At 42.9% G+C, this 21330-nt stretch overlaps 1 protein-coding gene across 1 annotated transcript in view; it reads right to left on the reverse strand.

Moving 5' to 3' along the window:
• Window positions 1–16853, reverse strand: part of dynlt4 (dynein light chain Tctex-type 4) — a 263595-nt gene extending 246742 nt beyond the window's left edge. The window contains exon 1 of the mRNA XM_080196543.1: window positions 16771–16853. Within this exon, the coding sequence (XP_080052669.1) occupies window positions 16771–16779 (9 nt within the window). The 5' untranslated portion in view covers window positions 16780–16853. The remainder of the gene's footprint in view (window positions 1–16770) is intronic.
• Between the last annotated feature and the right edge of the window lie 4477 nt (window positions 16854–21330).

Genomic DNA, 21330 nt, shown 5'->3' on the forward strand with positions numbered 1-21330 from the left:
TGACTGTACTGTGAGGCAGCACATACTCAACAATATCTCATCAAAGACGATCAGTTTGTGTTCTGCTAGGCTCCAATCTCACCCCAGCTTTGGTGCAAGCATCTTACCACAGAGGACTGTAGAGGCTGGATTGTTAAATACGTTCAAAATTGAGATAGGTTTTTAATCAGTGATGAATATACTTTGTGCGACCACATACACCAAAAAAGGTTGCGTCCAAATTCCTGCCCTTTTGTCTAATCCCTTCATTATCTTATCAGCATCAATCAAATTAGGCCTAAACCTTCCCTTCTCTAATGCTTGAAGCAAGAATCCAGTCTGGATTTCCCAGACCCGTTGTGGTGGAATCCAAGCAGGGGATTGGGTGGGTCACCTGAAAATCCATTGACTTTTGGCTGGACAGACAATCCCAGCAGCAGGAGGGGTGAGAAAATCCTGTCTGAGAATTAAATTTGCAGTCCTCCACAGAACCTTTCTCAAAGTCTCAATAGCTCCCAACACATGAGGAGACCAAAACTTAGCATAGTATTCTGAAGCTTAACTGAGGCCTTGTATAAGGACGCAAAGTAACATGCTTTGTTAATCAGAGTTTCATGTCCTTTTCTCCCCTCTGCCTTGCTAATACAATGATTTGCTCTTTAGTTGTCAGCTCTTTGAGGTTTTGTCAGCTCATTTGAATTTGTTGGTTAGATTGTTTTTTATTTAGACAGGTATGATTGAAGAAATGGCTGGTGACAACTGGATATAGACCAGAAGTATTCCAGGGCTAGATGGACTGAATGGGCAGGATTTTACAGCCTCGCTCGACCTGAAACCATAAAGTCCCAGCTGAGGTGAACGGATCTTCCCATTGTTCAGTTATTGTGGAAAATGGATCTCCCTTTGACAATTTGTCCACCCTCGCTCTGATTCCTGTGGCGGGTGGGGCAGTAGAATTCTGATGAATGACTTATTAAAAAGGTTTTCAACACGGAGAAAGGTTCTGTAATAACTTGTGTTTTTAACATGCTGGCACGAATATTCTTGTATGAGTGATCTGGAACAGTGAAACAGTGGGTGGGATTTGCCTCCCCCTCAGTGTTGTGTTTCACGGTGGTAGTAGTTGCGATGGTGCTTGCTGACAATGGGATTTTACGGTCCTGTTGTTGTCAATAGGGTTTCCTGTTTAATACATCCACAGTCCATTATTTCCTGCATAATGATCATGGAATCCCTACAGTACAGACAGAGGCAATTGGCCCATCAAGCCTGCACTGATAGCAATCCCATCCAGGACCTATCCCTGGTAATCCCATTAATCTCTCCTAACCTACACATCTTTGGATACTAAGGGGCAATTCAGCATGTCAAATCAACCTAAACCACATATCTTTGGACTATGGGAGTAAACTGCAGCATCTGGAGGAAACCCACGCACTCACAGGGAGAATGTGCAAAGTCCACACAGATAGTGACCCGAGGCCAGAATTGAACCTGGATCCTTGGAGCTGTGAGGCAGCAGTGCTAACCAATATCTGCAGTATTTTGCTTTTATTAGTAATTAGATTTAAGAAGTCAAAGCGTAAAGCACTTTGGGGTGTCCTGAGGTTGTGAAAAGCAGAACATAGACACTGATCTTTCTTTCCTTATATAATCACTTTTTACTTTGCTAGTCAGCCAACCAAAGCTTTCCTTTCTTTATCCCCTTGAGCAGGCAACAGACATGGGCTACCTGGTGGTTGTTTGGTCATTCACGATATATTTAGCATGAACTAACAGTGTCAGGAGGCACAGCTTCCTCACTTCAGATGATACTGGAATATGTAGGGAAGGACGTGGTGTAGTGGTATTGTCATTAGACTAGTAATCCAGAGAGCCCGCATGCCAGCATCTCCACATCAAGATCTAGGTTCAAATCCCACCATGGCAGAAATATTAGGAATATACTGATGATCATGAAACCACTGTCAGTTATTATAAAAACCCATCTGGTTCACTAATGTCCTTTAGGGAAGGAAATCTGCCATCCTTACTTGGTCTGGTCTACATGTGACTCCAGATCCACAACAATGCGGTTGACTCTCAAATGTCCTCTGAAATGGAGGATAGTTAGGAAGAGTAATAAATGCTGACCCAGCCAGTGATTCCCAGATCCCGTAAATGAATTAAAAAAAAGTGTTATGGTGAATTGATATTGGGAAAATAGATGATTTGCACCTCTGCAATTTCTTGCACTTTGGTGTATTTGAAACTATTGAACTGTTAGTTCTAAGAGCTCAATAAATCTATTGTTGAACATTTGCTAGGTTTTTTTTAGGTTGTATATGCATGGTAATGACAGCTTTGCAAGTGATACTATATTTTTATTTTAAAACGTTTTATTAATCTAAAGTGGAAAGAAAATGTTATAACTCCAGCAAACTTGCTACAGCTATTAAAAGGGTGTTAAGAACCGTTAAAATGGCAGACTTTTCAAAATAGGCTGTACCCATTGATCATAAGTGAGAAAATTAATGAAAAATGGTCAACGTAATGTCACAAAACTGAACAAAGATCTCAAGGGTAGCAGTGAAAAATTCCATAGGTTTCCAATTGCCTGTCATCTTGATTGTAGATGAAGTCAGACAGGATGCGGATCGGATGAAAAAAAAAGCCTCGGGTAGTAGGGAATGAGGGAAAAAGGAAATGGAAATAGTTGCAGAACAAAGGGAAGGTTTAAAAAGATTGACAGTGGATTAAGCAGGGTGGAGCTGAAATTAGTTATCAGTTTGGATGTTAGATAAGTGATGTCCACCGTGATAGATGATTTGTACCTCAGCAAGGCATGACATGATAGAAAGTAAATCACTTTACTGTAAGTTGCCAAAGTAACATTTTTTGAAACCTATGAAGATTGAAAGAGCTTGTGAAGTCTCTGGTCCCATTGCTGTCTCTTTTGTGTACGCTAGACTATTATGTTGTGGTCTAAAATGGAAATTCCCCAAAAATCTAAAGCTCAAAGCTGGTGAAAATATTAACTTTGAGAATCAGACAGTAATAATTTGCAGGGACTTTCCAACAGGCTTTACAACTTTAATACTTCCACTGGTTTCAACTCGTGTGGAGGGACTGAATTCCACTTGGTTGGTGGAAAATGCAGTTGTGCGTATTAACCCTTTACATCAGCTCCAGCCTATTCGCCATTAACGTGTGGAAGCTTTGACATTTCAATCGCCTCCTTTGTTTGAAGATTCAGTTCTAAGTATAACAAAGGCTGTGTGTGTCATGGGTTGTACTTTTAACTTCAGGCCAGTTTTCAGTAAGTGCGTTTTGGTCTTGATTCAAAATTGACTCATTGCAATCAAGCACAGACCCAACCTATTGTAATTCATTGTTATTCCATCGGTGAGTTTCCAACCTGACTTTCTGACCCACCAGGAAATCATGTTCCAAGTGCAGTTTCTAGTGTGTCAGTTCCAGGCCTATTTGTAGTGGCAATGCACCTTTCCAAGAAGGTTGCTTTCCCTTCTACAAGGCATCTCTGCTGGCATATTGGAGGAAGAAACTGAATCAGCATAAGTCACAAACAAGATGCCAGGATCACTGAAACCTTCCTAGACCTATTACTGGAAAACTCAGAGTCAAGAGAAAGTTCTCTTCCCAGTCAAGAATCATAGAATAGAATTCTAGAACCCCTATAGTGCAGAAGGGGGCCTTTTGGCCCATCAAGTCTGCACCAACCACAATCCAACCGAGGCCCTATCCCCTTAACCCCATCTATTTACCCTGCTGGTCCCCCTAACATAAGGGGCAATTTAGTATGCCCAATCTGCACATTTTTGGAGTGTGGGAGGAAATCAGAGCACCCGGAGGAAACCCACACGGATATGGGGAGAACGTGCAAAATCCGCACACACAGTGACCCGAGGCTGGAATTGAACCCGGGTCCCTGGTGCTGTGAGGCAGCAGTGCTAACCATTGTGCCACCGTGCTGCCTGCATCAGTATCAGAAGGATCTTCAATAACCAAATCCAGCAGGCATGGATAGAGATTGTTGACATTGTGAGCTCCAGAGGGGTTATGCACAGGACATGCATTCAGTGCAGAGCAGAGAACAATTTAATGGCCTGAACAGTGTAGCAAGGGTGGTCAGCTCTCTGAAAAACACAACAGACAGCAACTATCTTTCCGTCTCCTCATACTATTCTCTAAGATTTCCTCTCCAATCCTTCCCTTTGATTGTATCCTTTGGGACCTATCAGCAGGCCACATAACTTCTACGCTAAGTACAAACTCGCCATCCCTGTGATCACTTTGTTCATTCTCATTCCACACAGCTTCCTTCAATTCAACCCCACTCCAATCTGATTGTTTCTTCTCACTCTCAGCAAGCTGAAGCCCCTTCCATCTGTAAACTCCTATGTACAAGATAGTCACTAACTTTCATTCTCCCTCTCTCAGAAGAATGAACATGATACATCAACTGGAAGAAGATTAAGACTGTGTGGGGGACCATTATATTTTATAGAGGGACTGGCGTGGAAGACCTTCCTATTCACATAAACTGTTAGATTGTCTTTTTGTTCCCTGATAGTTATGAGTATGGTCTATAATGAATTCCTTGGATACAAGGTAATGGGATTGGGGGCACAAATCCCAGCATTTTCTCATCATTTTACTGGAATCTCAGACAAGGAGTTCACTGGTGACACGTTTGATGCAGTTGTGCACTGCTGACTCGGATGTGGGCAATGTTCCCCTGTCAAGGCTGGCAAGGGGCCTGTGATTAAAAAAGTTAAGGATTTTGTTGGTTTTGAATGGCAAAGCATGGCCCTCGTTCAGCAGGCCCTGCTGCAACAGGCTGCATAGGTCAGCAACAGCCCATGGTGAAAGGCAACTTCTTCTACACTGCTGTTCATAAATACCTTCCAAAGTAAGCCCTGATCTAGACACTCCATGAGCCAGGCAAGGCTTTTGATGCAGGTCTCAACACTTCCACCCCCTCCCCCCAGTCTCTCAGCTGCTGTCTTTGAACAGGCCAAGTTGCTGTAAGCCCATGTTCTTCAGGCTATTGCTCCACTTCCTCTCACTGTTCATCCATTCACAGGAATGAAGTAGAAACATGATAACTAGTCCAGGTGGGTAAGGAAATTAGAAGGAAGTAAAGTGAAAGGGCAGAACCTGACTGGAAATGCAATGGTGTTTTCACAATAGTGGACAGTAAGATCCTCATGACACCTGGAGATATGTTCTCCTTTATGTGTAACTTCCAGTCAAACCAGTCCATTTGTGCAGATGCTGCTGCTGCTTGGGATGCCTGATGATCATATCGTTAAAATGACGTTGCGGACCTATCGTGCTATCAGTTTTCTGTTTACCTGGCTGTGTTTCTGACCTTAGCCGGCTGCAGAGTCAAGATGGAGATCAGCAGGTTTCTGTCCGAAACAGGGCAAGTCAATTTTCCTGTTTTTAATCACTAGCCCACTCCATATCTATCAAGCCAGTTCTTTTAAAATCAGGGCCATAGGAATTTAATCGCCCTACCATTGGAGCAATATACTGGTCCACCAGTTGGGAGAGGCAAATTTCCCTATGCTGGCTTTTATTTCAGCAAGAATTTGTTCATTTTAAACTCCATTTTAACTTTGACATGCAGGCATCATGATTGTAGAATTCAGGGAATTTTGCAGGCAGGACAAACAGACTATTCACTGGTAATGTTGTGTTTGGACATATTTGGATCAGTGCAAGCTTTTGCAGTGTAGCTGTGATACCTCTTGTTTGGTGTTTTTTTTATTCATGGGACATGGGCAGCGCTGGCTAGCCAGCATTTATTGCCCATTACTAATTGCCCTTGGAGGGCAGTTGCAACTCAACCACATTGCTTTGGCGCTGGGGTCACATGTAGGCCAGACCAGGTAAGGATGGCAGATTTCCTTCCCTGAAGGGCATTAGTGAACCAGATGGGTTTTTCCAGCAATGGTCATCAGCAGATTCTTAATTCCAGATATGTTTTATTGAATTCAAATTCCACCACCTGCCGTGGCAGGATTCGAACCCAGATCCTCAGAATGTTAGCTGAGTTTCTGGATTAACAGTCTTGTGATAATGCCACTATGCCATCTTTTCCCCAGTATTTTTGGTGCTGCATCTGGCATCAATTTGAACAGGCTCAACATGGAATCACAGAATGGTACAGCACAGAAGTAGGCCCTTCCACCTATTGGGTGGAATTTTCCAGCCCTTCCGGTCCCACCAAAATTAACCCCCCACCCTCATGGCATGTACCCGGTGGCACACTGGCGAGCAATACAGTTAGCCATTGACTTTGGTGGGACTGGACGATCTCACTGACAAGTAATGGCGAACCAACTCCACCACTGGAAAATACATAGTGGAGAATGCACTTAGTCCCATTTGCCCACTCATTGCCCATTATCTCTCCAGCTCTGGACCACACCGATCAAGTTTACTTCGAAATAAACTGAATACAGAGGAATTAACTGGCATTAACTGGAGAGAGGGCGGGAAAGTGGAACTGAGCCACGACAGATCAGCCATGATCTTATTGAATGGCGGGGCAGGCTCGAAGGGCTAGATGGCCTACTCCTGCTCCTATTTCTTATGTTCTTATGTTCTTATTTTTATTCTGAAATAATGAACACATGTTGCTGAGGATTTGATGTGTTGGAACTTACTTCTCAGCCGGATGCTAGATAACTGAACAAATGCAGAGCTTTAAGAGTCAGTTGAAGGTGGAAATATTCTACATGTATGTGGCCATACCCTTCCTAATGTCTGACAGTTCTGCAATGCTTCCTGGTTCAGTAATTTCTCCAAGCAAAGATCCCAGTTTCTTTGGTATGAGTAACATCAGCAGAAATATTTCAAACAAGTTCACAGATGACAACAGTGTCACATAGCTGCAATGAAGGTGTAAATTAGAGTTAAAGATTATTGCTGTGACAGATTAAATAGAGCTTTATTCTATTTCTAGAGAATATAGTGTCTGACCTCATGTTGTTTTAAAGAGGGAGGAAAGGCTTCACATTCATAAAGTGACTTTCATGACCTGAGAAGATCAGTGCTAACAAAATTCCTTTGAAATGTAGTTCCTGTTTTAATAGAGAGATATTTAATTTCCACCCAACAGTTGGAGCAATAGGACAAGTGGCCAGATAATCTTTTCTTTATTATGCTGAGCAGTTAATGCTGTTGAGGACACTGAGTACTCCCTACTTCTTCTTTGATTACTGGGATCTGTTAGGTCCACCCAAGAGCTTGACAAGGCCTGGGTTTAACATTGTGATACAAAGACAGCACCAGGACAGTGCAGCACTGCCACAGTACCACACTTGAGTGTCAGTCTGGATTATGTTTTTAAATCATTGCAGATTGGGCTTGGAGCCCATGACTGTTGGACTCAGATAAGAGTGTTAGCGCTGAACAAAGTTTGATGCCAAATATAGCAGGTTCCCTTTCCACCTGCAGAGACCTATGTCAATGTTACAAAACACTAGTTCATCCCCCTCCATCCCAGTTTGTTAATCCTGAGATGGTTAGCATGGTCTCATTTAGCATTCTCTGGAATTGCCCACATTTCCTTAATTAGCTCATGGCTTTGTAAAGGTTCAGATTTCTGAGGTTGCATTCTGTTGATGAACTTCAAAGCCAAGTTCTAAAGTTTCATTTTCTTGTAAAGCCAAATGCACCACTTTTGATCTATGGTGTTGATTACATACAAAAGTCACTTCCCCTGGAATGAGTAGAACCTATTTTCAACTGAAAACAAAGTGCATGTCTTTGAGCTAATTGATTCTTTATTTTACTTCATGTCGGAACCAACAAAGCATCTTTCAAATATAACGTGATCCGTACTGATAATGAAGATCAAACAAACAGAAAAAAATCTGCACTTCGGTCATTTTCTCCTCCCTGTAGGTTTATTTGTCATTTTCTGGGCCGTTGATGTCAAATCCCCCACTCCTGGCTATGAAACTGACTGATGACTTTTGTCACTCCTGAATCAGGTGTTGGGAAGATGAGCTGTTCTAATGGAATTTTCGATTTGATTCTCTCTCTTCAGGTGAGAAAATGGCTTGTGTGAACTTTACTCAGTGCCTACCCCAAAGAGATGATGATGATATTTAGGAAACCTGTCTTCCAACACTAATTGGTAAAATACACTTCATTATCAAACAGACTGATACACATCCAGCTTTCACTTTTAAGCATCATCTTAACATTTGCTTTGACCTTAGCTGTTCTTATAAAATTGTTTGGTTTATAAACCTTGCTGACAACGCCAGCATTATCTAGAATTAAGATAGCCTAATGGTTAGCACTGCTGTTTCACAGTGCCAGAGACCCTGGTTTGATTCTTGGTTTGGGTCAGCGTGTGTGGATGGGTTTCCTCCGGGTGCTCCGGTTTCCTCCCACAGTCTGAAAGACGAGCTGGTTGGGCGCATTGACCTGAACAGGCACCGGATTGTGGTGACTAGGGGAATTTCACAGTAACTTCATTGACTAATAAATTTACTTTAAAGATCTACTGATGAACGTGAAACCATTGTTGACTGTCGGGAAAAACACTCCTGGTTCACTAATGTCCTTTAAGGAAGGAAATCTGCAGTCCTTACCTGGTCTGGCCTACATGTGACTCCAGAGTCACAGCAATGTCATTGACTCTCAACTGCTCTCAGGCAACTAGAAATTGGCAATAAATGCTGGTCAGCCAGCAACACCCATGTCTCATGCATGAATTAAAAAAAAACAATTCATTGTCTGTTTCTTGTTGCACTTGAGAATGTAGTGTGCGGTTTTCCACTTGTCCATATGCTGAATCTTAGTAGATCCAGTGACAAGTTAGGTCCAAGGGGGAATGGTGTAAGGGTAACATGGAGATGGTGATGTTCCCATTCATCTGCTGCTCAGGAAATTGTGGACAGAATCTTCTGGTCTTGAATCGGAAAAGCATCAACCATGCTAAGTATACATGGGGACGTTGTAAATTGGATTAGACACTGGCTCAATGGAAGAAGCCAGTGAGTGGTCGTGGAGGATTGCTTCTCTGAGTGGAGGCCTGTGACTAGTGGAGTGCCTCAGGGATCAGTGTTGGGTCCATTGTTGTTTGTCATCGATATCAATGATCTGGATGATAATGTGGTAAATTGGATCAGCAAATTTGCTGATGACACAAAGATTGGAGGTGTAATGGACAGTAAGGAAGGTTTTCAAAGCTTGCAGAGGGACTTGGGCCAACTAGAAAAATGGGCTGAAAAATGGCAAATGGAATTTAACGCAGACAAGGTATTGCACTTTGGAAGGACAAACCAAAGTAGAATGTACAGGCTAAATGGTAGGACTCTGAAGAGTGCAGTTGAACAGAGGGATCTGGGAATACAGGTACAGAATCCATTAAAAGTGACGTCACAGATGGATAGGGTTGTAAAGAATGCTTTTGGTACATTGGCCTTTATAAATTGGAGTATTGAGTATAAAAGTTGGAGTGTTATGGTAAGGTTATATAAGTCATTGGTGAGGCCGAATTTAGAGTATTGTGTACAGTTTTGGTCACCTAGTTCCAGGAAGGATGTAAATAAGGTTGAAAGAGTGCAGAGAAGGTTCACAAGAATGTTGCTAGGACTTGAGAAGCTGAGTTACAGAGAGAGATTGAATAGGTTAGGACTTTATTCCCTGAAGCGTAGAAGAATGAGGGGAGATTTGATAGAGGTATATAAGATTTTGATGGGCATAGATAGAGTGAATGCAAGCTGGCTTTTTCCACTGAGGCTAGGCGAGAAAAAAACCCAGAGGGCATGGGTTAAGGGTGAAAGGGGAAAAGTTTAAAGGGAATATTGGGGGGGGGGCTTCTTCACAGAGTGGTGGGAGTGTTGAATGAGCTGCTGGATAAAGTGGTAAATGCGGGGTCACTTTTAACATTTAAGAAAAACTTGGATGGGTTCATGGATGAGAGGGGTGTGGAGGGATATGGTTCAAAGGGTGGCAAAAGGCGGGGAATTATAGGCCGGTTAGTTTAACGTCTGTGGTAGGTAAGATGTTAGAATCTGTCATTAAGGAGGAAATTGTGAGGCATCTTGAAGGGAATTGCTTGATAGAGCAGACGCAGCACGGTTTCATTAAAGGGAAGTCGTGTCTGACAAATTTACTGGAGTTCTATGAGGATGTGTCTAGGGCGGTGGATAGAGGAGAGCCGGTGGATGTGGTCTTTCTGGATTTTCAGAAGGCGTTTGACAAAGTACCTCACAAGAGGTTATTGCAGAAGGTCGAGGGACATGGAGTTGGGGGTAGGGTGTTAGCGTGGATAGAGGATTGGTTGTCAAATAGGAGGCAGAGAGTGGGGGTCAACAGGTGCTATTCGGATTGGCGGATGGTGACTAGTGGGGTGCCCCAGGGGTCGGTGCTGGGGCCTCAGCTTTTTACCATTTATATAGGTGATCTGGAGGAGGGAACCGAGTGTATGGTGTCAAAATTTGCTGATGACACCAAGATTGGGGGAATGGCAAATTGTGCAGAGGGTGTGGAGAGTCTGCAGAAGGATCTAAATAGGCTGGGTGAATGGGCCAGGAAATGGCAAATGGAATTTAATGTTGGCAAGTGTGAGGTGGTCCACTTTGGTAGGAAGAATGGTAGGAAGGACTATTACTTACGGGGCGAAAAACTGCAGCAGGCGACGGTGCAGAGGGACCTCGGGGTCCTTGTGCATGAGTCGCAAAAACCCAGCTTGCAGGTGGTCACGAAGGCGAATGGGATGCTGGCCTTCATAGCGAGGGGGATTGAATATAAAAGTAGGGATGTCTTGCTGCAGCTGTATAGGGCATTGGTGAGGCCACAGCTGGAGTACTGTGTGCAGTTTTGGGCGCCGCACCTGCGCAAAGATATTTTGGCCTTGGAGGGAGTGCAGAGGAGGTTTACGAGGCTGATACCGGAGTTGAGGGGGTTGAGCTATGAGGAGAGGCTGAATAAACTGGGCTTGTACTCGTTAGAGTTTAGAAGAATGAGGGGAGATCTCATTGAGACGTATAAGATGATGAATGGGATGGATAGGATAGAGGTGGGGAGACTCTTCCCGCTCAAAAAAGACAGTAGGACTAGGGGGCACAGCCTCAAGATAAAGGGGGGGGGGGCGGTTTAGAACGGAGTTGAGGAGGAACTTCTTCACTCAAAGGGTGGTGAATCTCTGGAATTCTCTGCCCGTTGAAGTGGTGGAGGCTGCCTCGCTAAATATTTTTAAGACGCGGATTGATGGGTTTTTGATAAGAGAGGGGATTAAGGGCTATGGGGAGAGGGCGGGAAAGTGGAACTGAGCAGCGACAGATCAGCCATGATCTTATTGAATGGCGGGGCAGGCTCGAAGGGCTAGATGGCCTACTCCTGCTCCTATTTCTTACGTTCGTATGTTCTTAAATGTAGGTCAGTGGGACTACGCAAAAAAATGGTTCAGCACAGACAAGGGGGGCCAAAAGGTCTGTTTCTGAGCTGTAATTTTCTATGGTTCTATGGAAAGAAATCTCCTCATCCCAAGCCCAATTATATATTTGTTCTACGTGCCCACAGGCAGCCAATTACGAGGCCACCTCTGCATTTCCTATCCAATTTGGGATGGCAGGCAGGTTCCTGAGACAGGAGATGCAATCAGAAGGCCCAAAGATGTAGCTGGATGAGGCTTTTCTTTTATTCTTTCATGAGATGTGGATGTTGCAGCCGAGGTCAGCAATGGGTGCACTTCTCTAATTGCTCTTGAACTGAATGGCTTGCTAAGCCTTTGCAGGGGACAGTCAAGAGTCTTGTTGTGGATCTGGAGTCACATAGGCCAGATAAGGATGCAGATTTCATTCCCTATAGGTCACGAGTGAGCCAAATGGATGTTTACAACAATTGATGATGGTTTCATGGTCACCATTACTGAGACTAACTTTCAATTCCAGATTCATAAATTAAATTTAAATTCCTCAAGATGTTTTGGTGGTATTTGAATACTAAAGTAGTAGCTTGGGCTTCTTGATTATTTGCCCAATGACATTACCATGACATCGCTGAGGTGTTCACTGAACCTGCATGGAAATTTAAAACTGAAGTATGGCCACAACTATCAGGCCATCCGAGTAAAAGGAGAAACCCTTCACAGGGAGGCTTGCGGCATGCGGCATGGCTGTGGCCCCGATCCCCATGTCTTTGGAAGGAGGTGTAGGAGAGACAATGTCAAGGACCCCGGCTCCGATCTGCCTCCAGAAGAGGAAATACCCCCTGGACTTAGCCTCAGTGGGAGAACTGTGTAATTGGAAAGATCCTGGCAGCAGCAGCAGCACCTTGCCCCACTTAGCCCCTCCAGCGTTCCTAAATCAGCTAATGTTCTGGGGACCCAAGTTCGAATCCCGCCACAACAGATGGTGGAATTTGAAATCAATGAAAAATATCTGGAATTAAGAATCTACTGATGACCATGAAACCATTGTTGATTGTCGGAAAAGCCCACCTGATGCACCAATGTCCTTTAGGGAAGGAAATCTGCCGTCCTTACCTGTTTTGATCTACATGTGATTCCAGCGCCACAGCAATGTTATTCACTCTTAACTGCCCTAGGTTAACCAGACATGACAATAAATGCTGGCCAGTGAGTGAACGAATGAAAAAAAGCTACCCTCCTCCTTCCAGATCGTTCCGAGTGGGAAATGCCGTCGTTAATTACAAAATTCCTCAGTAATGATTCCAAACTCCAGGTGCCAATTTGAAATCACCCACAAAGCAATTTGATTTGAAATAATCCTGTATGATGAGTTTGATTTGAACTCTAGCATTTTATGCCTCATCACCAACACCTACCATCCCCACCCCCACCTCCGCCTACCAGTTCCCCACGCTCCACCTCCATGGCCCCCTCTGACCACTTGCTTCCCTTGTCCCCACAAGCCCCTTAATGCTTTTCTTTCCGTTACCTGTGTGTGTGTTTCAGTTCAGCTGGACCATTGCTCCCAATCTGAGAGAATGAGTAATGGAACACTCACATTGCTGTAGGTGTAAGTAAGGTTCTTATTCAACTTTACTGAGTGAGGAGCAGAATCTGACAAATCAATTGCCTGCGGGGTTTTCTTTCAAGCTACATGGCATGTTCTGAGGTTGTGCGTCTCCAACTGGAGCATTGCAGCAGCGTAATTAAAATCTTCACTGGACTGCATTGACTCCTTGTGTCCCCTATTAGGCTTTACCCTGATCAGTTTATTGTCACTGATTCAGTTGGCCGGCTTGTGAAATGCTCAGACAGAGAAAAATCTATTAACCGGTTGCAAGAGTTATGTCTGCTGATAGACTGATCAGTAGATACATGTTCCTTTTATAATACCCAGAAACTCATATTGGAAAGATGGTTTTTCCCACTCCCACTCTTTCCCCTTATTTTATCCTCTCTTTCCTTACCTTTTCTCCCCCTTTGCTTCCCCTTTCTCCCTCTTCTCAATTTTACCTCTTACCCATTCTCCTCTCCCCCACATCTTCATCTGTCACAGTTTACCTTCTGATTTCAGCTTCTCTGGCGTTTGGCCAGTCACCCCTTTTATATAAGAACATAACATAAGAACATAAGAAATACTCTCTACATTAGCTACCTTTCCCCTTGTTTTTGTGGTTATGACTCATCTTTCAGTCCCTTACCCTACAGTCTAAATATTTCCCACTTTCTGTGCCTTTTAGCTTTGACAAAGGGTCATCTGGACTCGAAACGTCAGCTCTTTCCTCTCCTTAGATGTTGCCCGACCTATTGAGATTTTCCAGCATCCTCTCTTTTGGTTTTGGGATTTTTAACCAAAAATATATTTTTTTAAAACAAAACGTGATTACATCTTGAGAGTAACATCTCATTGCGTCAAACACTCTCACAGCTAAATGTTGAGGTAATAGTTATGTTAAATCATCTCCATCTTTTCCCCATTTTCAAAATAAGAGTTGGAGGATCAGTTGTTGGAAACTATACTCCAGATACCTTTGTGACGACTCTGCAAAACAATCCATACATTGCAATTGTTCTTGGCAGATATGGACAAAGCCCATAATGAAGCTGTTCCTTTAAGAATTGGGTAGTACAGTGGAACAGCAGACTGTGCTTTCGTCATTGTGAGCATAGTTCCAGTTCAGTCCAGTGCTACGCTTTGGATCATTCATGAAAAGTTTGGATATTTTGCCCTCATGATTTTGAATGCCTCTATCAAATCTCCTCTCAGCCTTCTCTTTGCTAAGGAGAACAGGCTTCTCCAATCTATGCACATAACTGAAACCTTTGATCCCCACAAACAGTCTCGTAACAGTTTGTCCCTTTATCTAAGGAAAGGTATACTGGCATTGGAAGCAATCCAGAGAAGCTTCATTAGGCAGATCCCAGGGATGGAGAGATTTTCTTATGACAAGAGGTTGAGTGGATTGGGCCTGTAGAATGAAAGGTGACCTTATTGAGACATAAGATTCTCAGGGGGCTTGACAGGATAGATGCTGAAAGGTTGTTTCCCCTTATGGGAGAGTCTTTCGAACCTTTTGGTATCTCATGAACAACACATCAATCATATTACCCTCATCAACCCGCTCTATTACATCATCAGAATATGCAACCTACTTAAACATAATAACATGATGTATCAAATCCAAGCTGATGTTCCTTAATTAATCTCAAGTACCAATAATTTTGTCCTGCGTTATCATTTTTTAAATCTTTGCAACCACCCAACTCAGACTGACTGGCCTGTAGTCACTGGGCTTATCCTTGCACCCTTTTTGGAACAAGGGCCTAGTATTTGCAATTCTCCTGTCCTCTGGCACCATCCCTATATCTAAGAAGGGTTGATGTGGAGATACCAGTGTTGGACTGGGGTGGGCAGAGTAAGGCATCTCACAACAATAGGTTAAAGTACAACAGGTTTATTTGGAATCACGAGCTCTTGGAGCACTGCCCTTCATCAGGTGAGTGGAGAGGTAGGTTTCACAAACACGACATATATAGACAAAGACAATTGCGAGATAATGGTTGGAACTATTATAAATTGAGGCTATATCAACTAAATGCAAAGAATCCTATGAAAATATTTGAAGAGCAGCATGAAGTTCTCTAAGTTGTTTGGTCAAAATTCCTTTTTCAACTAACACTGCCAGAAATCTGATTGTTTATGTTGCACATGAAATGAATATCGCTCTGAAACTGACCATTGAATTAATTATTAAACCTTTAAATTGTTATATTCAGGGACCATTTTAAATATCAGAAACAAACCCAATCCCCCTAAAACAGGATGTCAGCTTTGGCTCAGTGATAGCACTTACATTTGCCACTGAACCCCAAATCTAACGCTAAGTATGTAATCGAGAGTGACACCTCAGTGAAGTATTGAAGCTGTGTTGTCCCCGTCTCAGAGTGCCAGGGACTCAGGTTCGATTCCCAGCTTGGGTCACTGTCTATGTGGAATTTGCACATTCTTCCCATGTCTGTGTGGGTTTCCTCCAGGTGCTCCAGGTTCTTCCTACAGTCCAAAGGTATGCGATGGATTGGCCATGCTAAATTGCCTCTTAGTGTCAGTGGGAATAGCTAGGGTAAAGCATAGGGTAATGGAGATAGGGCCTGGGTGGGATTGTTGTTGGTGCAGACTCGATGGCTTCCTTCTGCACTGTTGAGATTCTATGCTTCTAGGTGCCATACTTTGGATGAAAGATAACATGAGGCCTTGTAATTGTCTTGGGATATTAAAGATCCCAGGACAGTTACAGGAGTTCTTGTGGCATAACAAACAGAGCCCTCGTCTCTGGAGCCAGAGGCTTGAAGTTCAAGTCCTACCCCAGGACCTGGTGGCCAAGGGAGGTGTGTTCATAAAGGAGCCAACACATTGAGTATCAATCTGCAAAATGCTTCCAACACACATCAGTGGCAGGTTGTAAGAACAGAACTGACTCCAGTGCAGCCATGCTTGATGCAGAGTGGCGCTCCTCAAGCTGTGAGCTTCTTATGACAGATTAGAGACTTGTTCCAGGAAAAACCTCACTATGGGTACAGATTTAATTTTGCCTTGTGCGCCATTAGGTATTGATAAAGAAACAATAACAGTTACAGTATTCAACAACTGGGAACTCTCCCTGAAACCTAGTCAATATTCACTAGTCAACTAGAACCATCAGTACCTCCAAAACCATTGACTTTGTTTGTGGAATTGTGTCATATCCAAATTGCCTGCTGTATTTTTTAAAAAGAGTACTAAAACGCCATGAAGTAATTCATAATTTGTGAATATTTTTGGGACATCCTGCCGCTGTAAAAAAGGCCCTCCATACAAGCTTTTTTTCCTATGTAACTCATCATTTAAAATGTACAATTAAGTGATCCATATGTTTTAGACTTGAATTCAGTACAATTAGTATTTCTTACACTTTAGTGAGCATATTAAATTATGTATGAGTGTTATCAGTATATGTAATTTATTGGACAGATGCACCTTCTATCATTGCGCACGTGCTATAATTGTTATCACTAAGCTGGTTGTATATACATCAACAAACTCAAAATATGTACACCTTTTTCAATCAGCAAATTCATTCCTAGTCAAACTTCATGCTCAATAAATTTAATTTACTTTCCACTTTTATTTCCCTCATTATCCTTGGATGCAACTGACCAGCCCTGGTGACTTATAAATTGTGAGTAAAACCAACATTTCTAATACGACCACATCAATTTTAAGCCTGTCCAATGCCTCAATTACCTTCTCCTTTGTCTTTGGCAGCATTTTGTTGGGTAAAGACAGATAAAAGCTATTAATTCAGTACCTCAGCCATATTCTCAGTATCCGCGTATAAAAGCCCTTTTTGGTTTTGACCCTCCTCATTTCCTGGAGCAAGATCCAGCAGTTTTATTTCTTCTTTAGCTGGAAGCATACCAACATAGAAAATTCTCCTGAAAGCATTTCAGAAATTCTTCCTCCTTTTGGCCTTTATACTTTTATTTTTCCAGTATATATTAGGTTAATTAATGTCTCAGTGGCACAGTGGTTAGCACTGCTGCCTCAGTGCCAGGGACCCAGGTTCAACTCCAGCCTCGTGTGTGTGTGTGTGTGTGTGTGTGTGTGTGTGTGTGTGTGTGTGTGTGTGTGTGTGTGTGTGTGTGTGTGTGTGTGTGTGTGTGTGTGTGTGTGTGTGTAGTTTACACATTCTGCTTGTGTTTGCGTGGGTTTCCTCTGGGTGCTCCACTTTCCTCCCATAGTGCAAACATGTGTAGATTAGGTGGATTGGCCATGCTAAATTGTCCTTTAGTGCCCAAAGATGTGTAGGTTAGGGGATTCAATAATACTCAATACTTTTTGCACGTGTGTAATTTCCTTGCACATATGTCCTGAATTACTTTTCTAAACAAGAGGTCTATAAAATACACTCAGCAGTGTAGTGGTATCTTTAATCTTTCTTAGTGCTAACCAAATAGATTCTGTCATGAACCATCTACCCTCTCCAGCATTGTAATATTCTTAATCAATGTTGCCAGTCCCCTTTCTTTCCTCCTGTATCTTTTCTGAGCACCTTGTAATGAAGAATATTTAATACCCAATTGTGTCCCTAGTTTTTGCCGGGTTTCCATTATAGTCACAACATCACATTCCCACGTTGCTAACCATGCCTGCAGCTCACCAACCTATTCAACACAATGAGCTTAATTTGGACCTTTCTGCATGTCCTCTAACTTTAACCCCTGATGATAACTCACTGTTTCTTACTCAAGTGCTTCTTTCCTGTTCTTTGTGCTTGTTGCTTTTCCTGTATAATGTTACCTCCTCTTTTCCATTAGCAAATCGTCCTGCAAGGTTATTGGTCCCAGCTCTGTTCAGGTGCAACCTGTCCAACCTGTAAAGCTCCCATCTTCCCAGAACTAGTTTTAATGCACTAGGAATATAAAGTCCTCCCTCCTGCACTGTCTCTCCAGCCATCATTCATCTGCTGTACCCTCCTGTTTCTATATTCACCAGTGTTAGGTCAGGAGTAAATTGGAGACTGCCACCTTTGATTTGATTTATTGTCATGTATAATAGTATACTGTGAAAAGTATTGTTTCTTGCACGCTATACAGACAAAGTATACTGTTCATAGAGAAGGAAACAAGAGAGTGCAGAATGTAGTGTTACAGGCATAGTTAGGGTGTAGAGAAATATCAATTTAATGCGAGATAGGTCCATTCAAAAGGCTGACAGCAGCAGGGAAGAAGCTGTTCTTGAGTCAGTTGGTACATGACTTTTGTATCATTTTCCCGATGGAAGAAGGTGGAAGAGAGTATGTCTGGGGTGCATAGAGTCCTTAATTATGCAGGCTGCTTGGCCGAGGCAGCAGGAAGAGTTAATGGATGGGAGGCTGGTTTGCATGATGGATTGTGCTACATTCACAATTTTTTGTAGTTCCTTGCGGTCTTGCGCAGAGCAGGAACCATACCAAGCTGTGATACAACCAGAAGGAATGCTTTCTATGGTGCATCTGTAAAAATTGGAGAGAGTCATAGCGGACATGCCAAATTTCCTTAGTCTTTGAGAAAGATGAGGTCCTGCTTATTATCTTTTTTAGCTTCCTAAAATTTACCTGCAGGACCTCTGCCATTGGCAGTTCACTTTCCCTCCTCGTAATGCACCACAGCTGCTCAGTGACATCCTTCACACTGGCATCAAGGAAACATGCCCTGGATTGATATCTGTGTCTGCAAGAACATTAGCCTGTTCCCCTAACGAGAGAATCCCCTATTACTAAAACCAAAGTAAAATACTGCCGAATACTGCTGGAAATCTGAGAGGGAAAACAAGGAGTGTTGGAAGTATTCATCAGGTCAGGCAGCACCAATGGAGAGAAACAGAGTTATGATTCAGGTCGATGATCTTTCATCAGAACACCTGAAAGGTCACAGGATCATCCTTGCCAGCAATTCCCACAACCAATGAAAGAATAAAAAATGCACTACCAACTTCATGGAAAAACTCAGACCCCTTTAATTCAGAACCCCTGATTTAAAACTATGAAGTATAGCATTTTGTCTATTTGAACCTAAAACAATCAGGATAAAGGAGAAGTTATTTGTTCTATCAAAATACATCTTGATGACATAAATTGTGAAAGGTTTGTCTGCGGCAATGTGTTCTGCTATATATAAATTGATTACCATGTTTCCTATAGATAAATTGCACCATAGTACCAGATGACCATAGGCTTCTCTGCTCTTTGTGGAGAGAAATTACACTCTGACTGGTGGTGATTTTAACCTGAGAACAACACAGCTCAGGTGAGGGGCAAGACTGAGAAGGCGAGCCTTCATGAAGGCCCATACCTTCAGGAACCATGGGAATTGAGTCTGGATTGTTGGCATCGCTCTGCATCATGAACTAGCTGTCCAGCCAACTGAGCTAACCTACTCTTAACACAGATAGAATTCCTACAGTACAGAAGGAGGCCTTTTGACCCATTGAGTCTGTACTGACCACAATCCCATCCAGGTCCTATACCTGTAAACCCACACATTTACCCTGCTAATCCCCCTGACACTAGGGTCAATTTAGCATGACCAATCAACCTAACCCACACATCTTTGGACTTTGGGAGAAAATCAGAGCACCCAGAGGAAACCCACGCAGTCACGAAGAGAAAGTGCAAACTCCACACAGATAGTGACCCAAGCCAGAATTGAACCTGGGTTCCTGGTGCTGTGAGGCAGCAATGCTAACCACTGTGCTACCATGATGGGGGTTACTATTTGCATATCACTAGGATTATTGCTGGGAATAATTTCAGTTATAATTTATGATTCAGAGCTTGGGCCAAAAATAAAGCTGTCTAATTTTGCAGATGACTGTAGGTTTGGTAAGGAACAATGGAAGTTGTACAGGTTGAAAGGGGGCTGTTGAACAGTGAGCAGGATTTAATGTGCAAAGTAATGAGACTAAGGAAAGGAGAGGAATACATACCCTAGCCTTGTGGTTATGTGGGATTTGGTACAGGAGTACAAGTTCATGGAGTGTGGAGGATGGGAATCTGATCAAGAGAAGACTGGAATAGTGGAGGCCATCGGAGGCAGGGGTGAGGGTTTCAGAGGCTGGCACTGTCACAGAGGTGGAAGTAGATGGTCATTGTGTTACAAAGAGAGGACATTAACTCAGAAGCTCTGCTTTCAGTCAAATAAGACACCAAAGTTGCAAAAGGGCTATTTCAAACAGACAGTGGCCAACAAGGAAATTGGGATTAGTGATGAGAGAATGGAGTTTCTAATGAGGCTGAAGAGGAAGGCTTGACTGATAAACCAACTTTCAAATTTCACTTCTGCAACCTGTAAAGTGAGTTTCTCAATTTATAACTTCGTCAGGCATTTAGAATTCTGAACATGCAATCCACCACACTGTAACTCAGCCTTCAGAAGCTCAACAACATTTTTATACATTATACAAAGAACAAAGAAAATTACAGCACAGGAATAGGCCCCTCAGCCCTCCAAGCCTGCAACAACCATGCTGCCCATCTGAATTAAAACCTATTTCTTCCAGGGACCATATCCCTCTATTCCCAACCTATTCACGTATTTGTCCAGATGCCCCTTAAAAGTCATTATTGTATCTGCTTCCACTATCTCCCCCAGCAGCGAGTTCCATACTAAGATACAAGATAAAACACATGTTCCGGTGGTTTACAAAGTAAATTTTGAACTCCCAAAGTGATTTTCTCCTTCTCAAGTCCTCCTCATATCTTATGAATAAAATTCATCAGAAGTATTTGTCACATTGGCTGATGATGGGTACAAAAATGAGATCATTGACTGCAGTTCTTAATAAGTTCTTAGGAGGAACTGAGTATCACTCGTGAAATGTCTTTAAAATAAAACTACATGAAAGATAGAAATGACAGTATGTTTGTGTGAGTCATGGCAGTGTGATGTTGATAACTAAGGAGCTAATATCCTTTAATGGCATGGATTCTGGTTTAGGAGTGTTGCTTTGTCTTTCTTCAGGGAAGCAATTGGGTTTGTTATGCATGAGGGGCAAATTATTTTGGACTAGTTACACCTCACCACCTAGATTGATCATAGGGTGGCACAGTGGCTAGCACTGCTGCCTCACAGCGCCAGGGACCCGGGTTCGATTCTGGCCTTGGGTCACTGTGTGGAGTTTGCACGTTTTCCCCTTGGCTGCGTGGGTTTCCTCTCGGAGCCCCAGTTTTCTCCCACACTCTAAAGGTGTGCAGGTTAGGTTGTTTGGCCATGCTAAATTGCCGCCTTGTGTCGGGGAATTAGCAGGGTAAATATGTGGAGTTATGGGGATTGGCCATGGGTGGGACTGTTGTTGATGGGCCAAATGACCACCTTCTGCACTGTAGGGA

Source organism: Carcharhinus amblyrhynchos, chromosome 9 (assembly GCF_965287045.1).
Source record: "Carcharhinus amblyrhynchos chromosome 9, sCarAmb.v2.hapA, whole genome shotgun sequence".
Taxonomy (NCBI): Eukaryota; Metazoa; Chordata; class Chondrichthyes; order Carcharhiniformes; family Carcharhinidae; genus Carcharhinus; species Carcharhinus amblyrhynchos.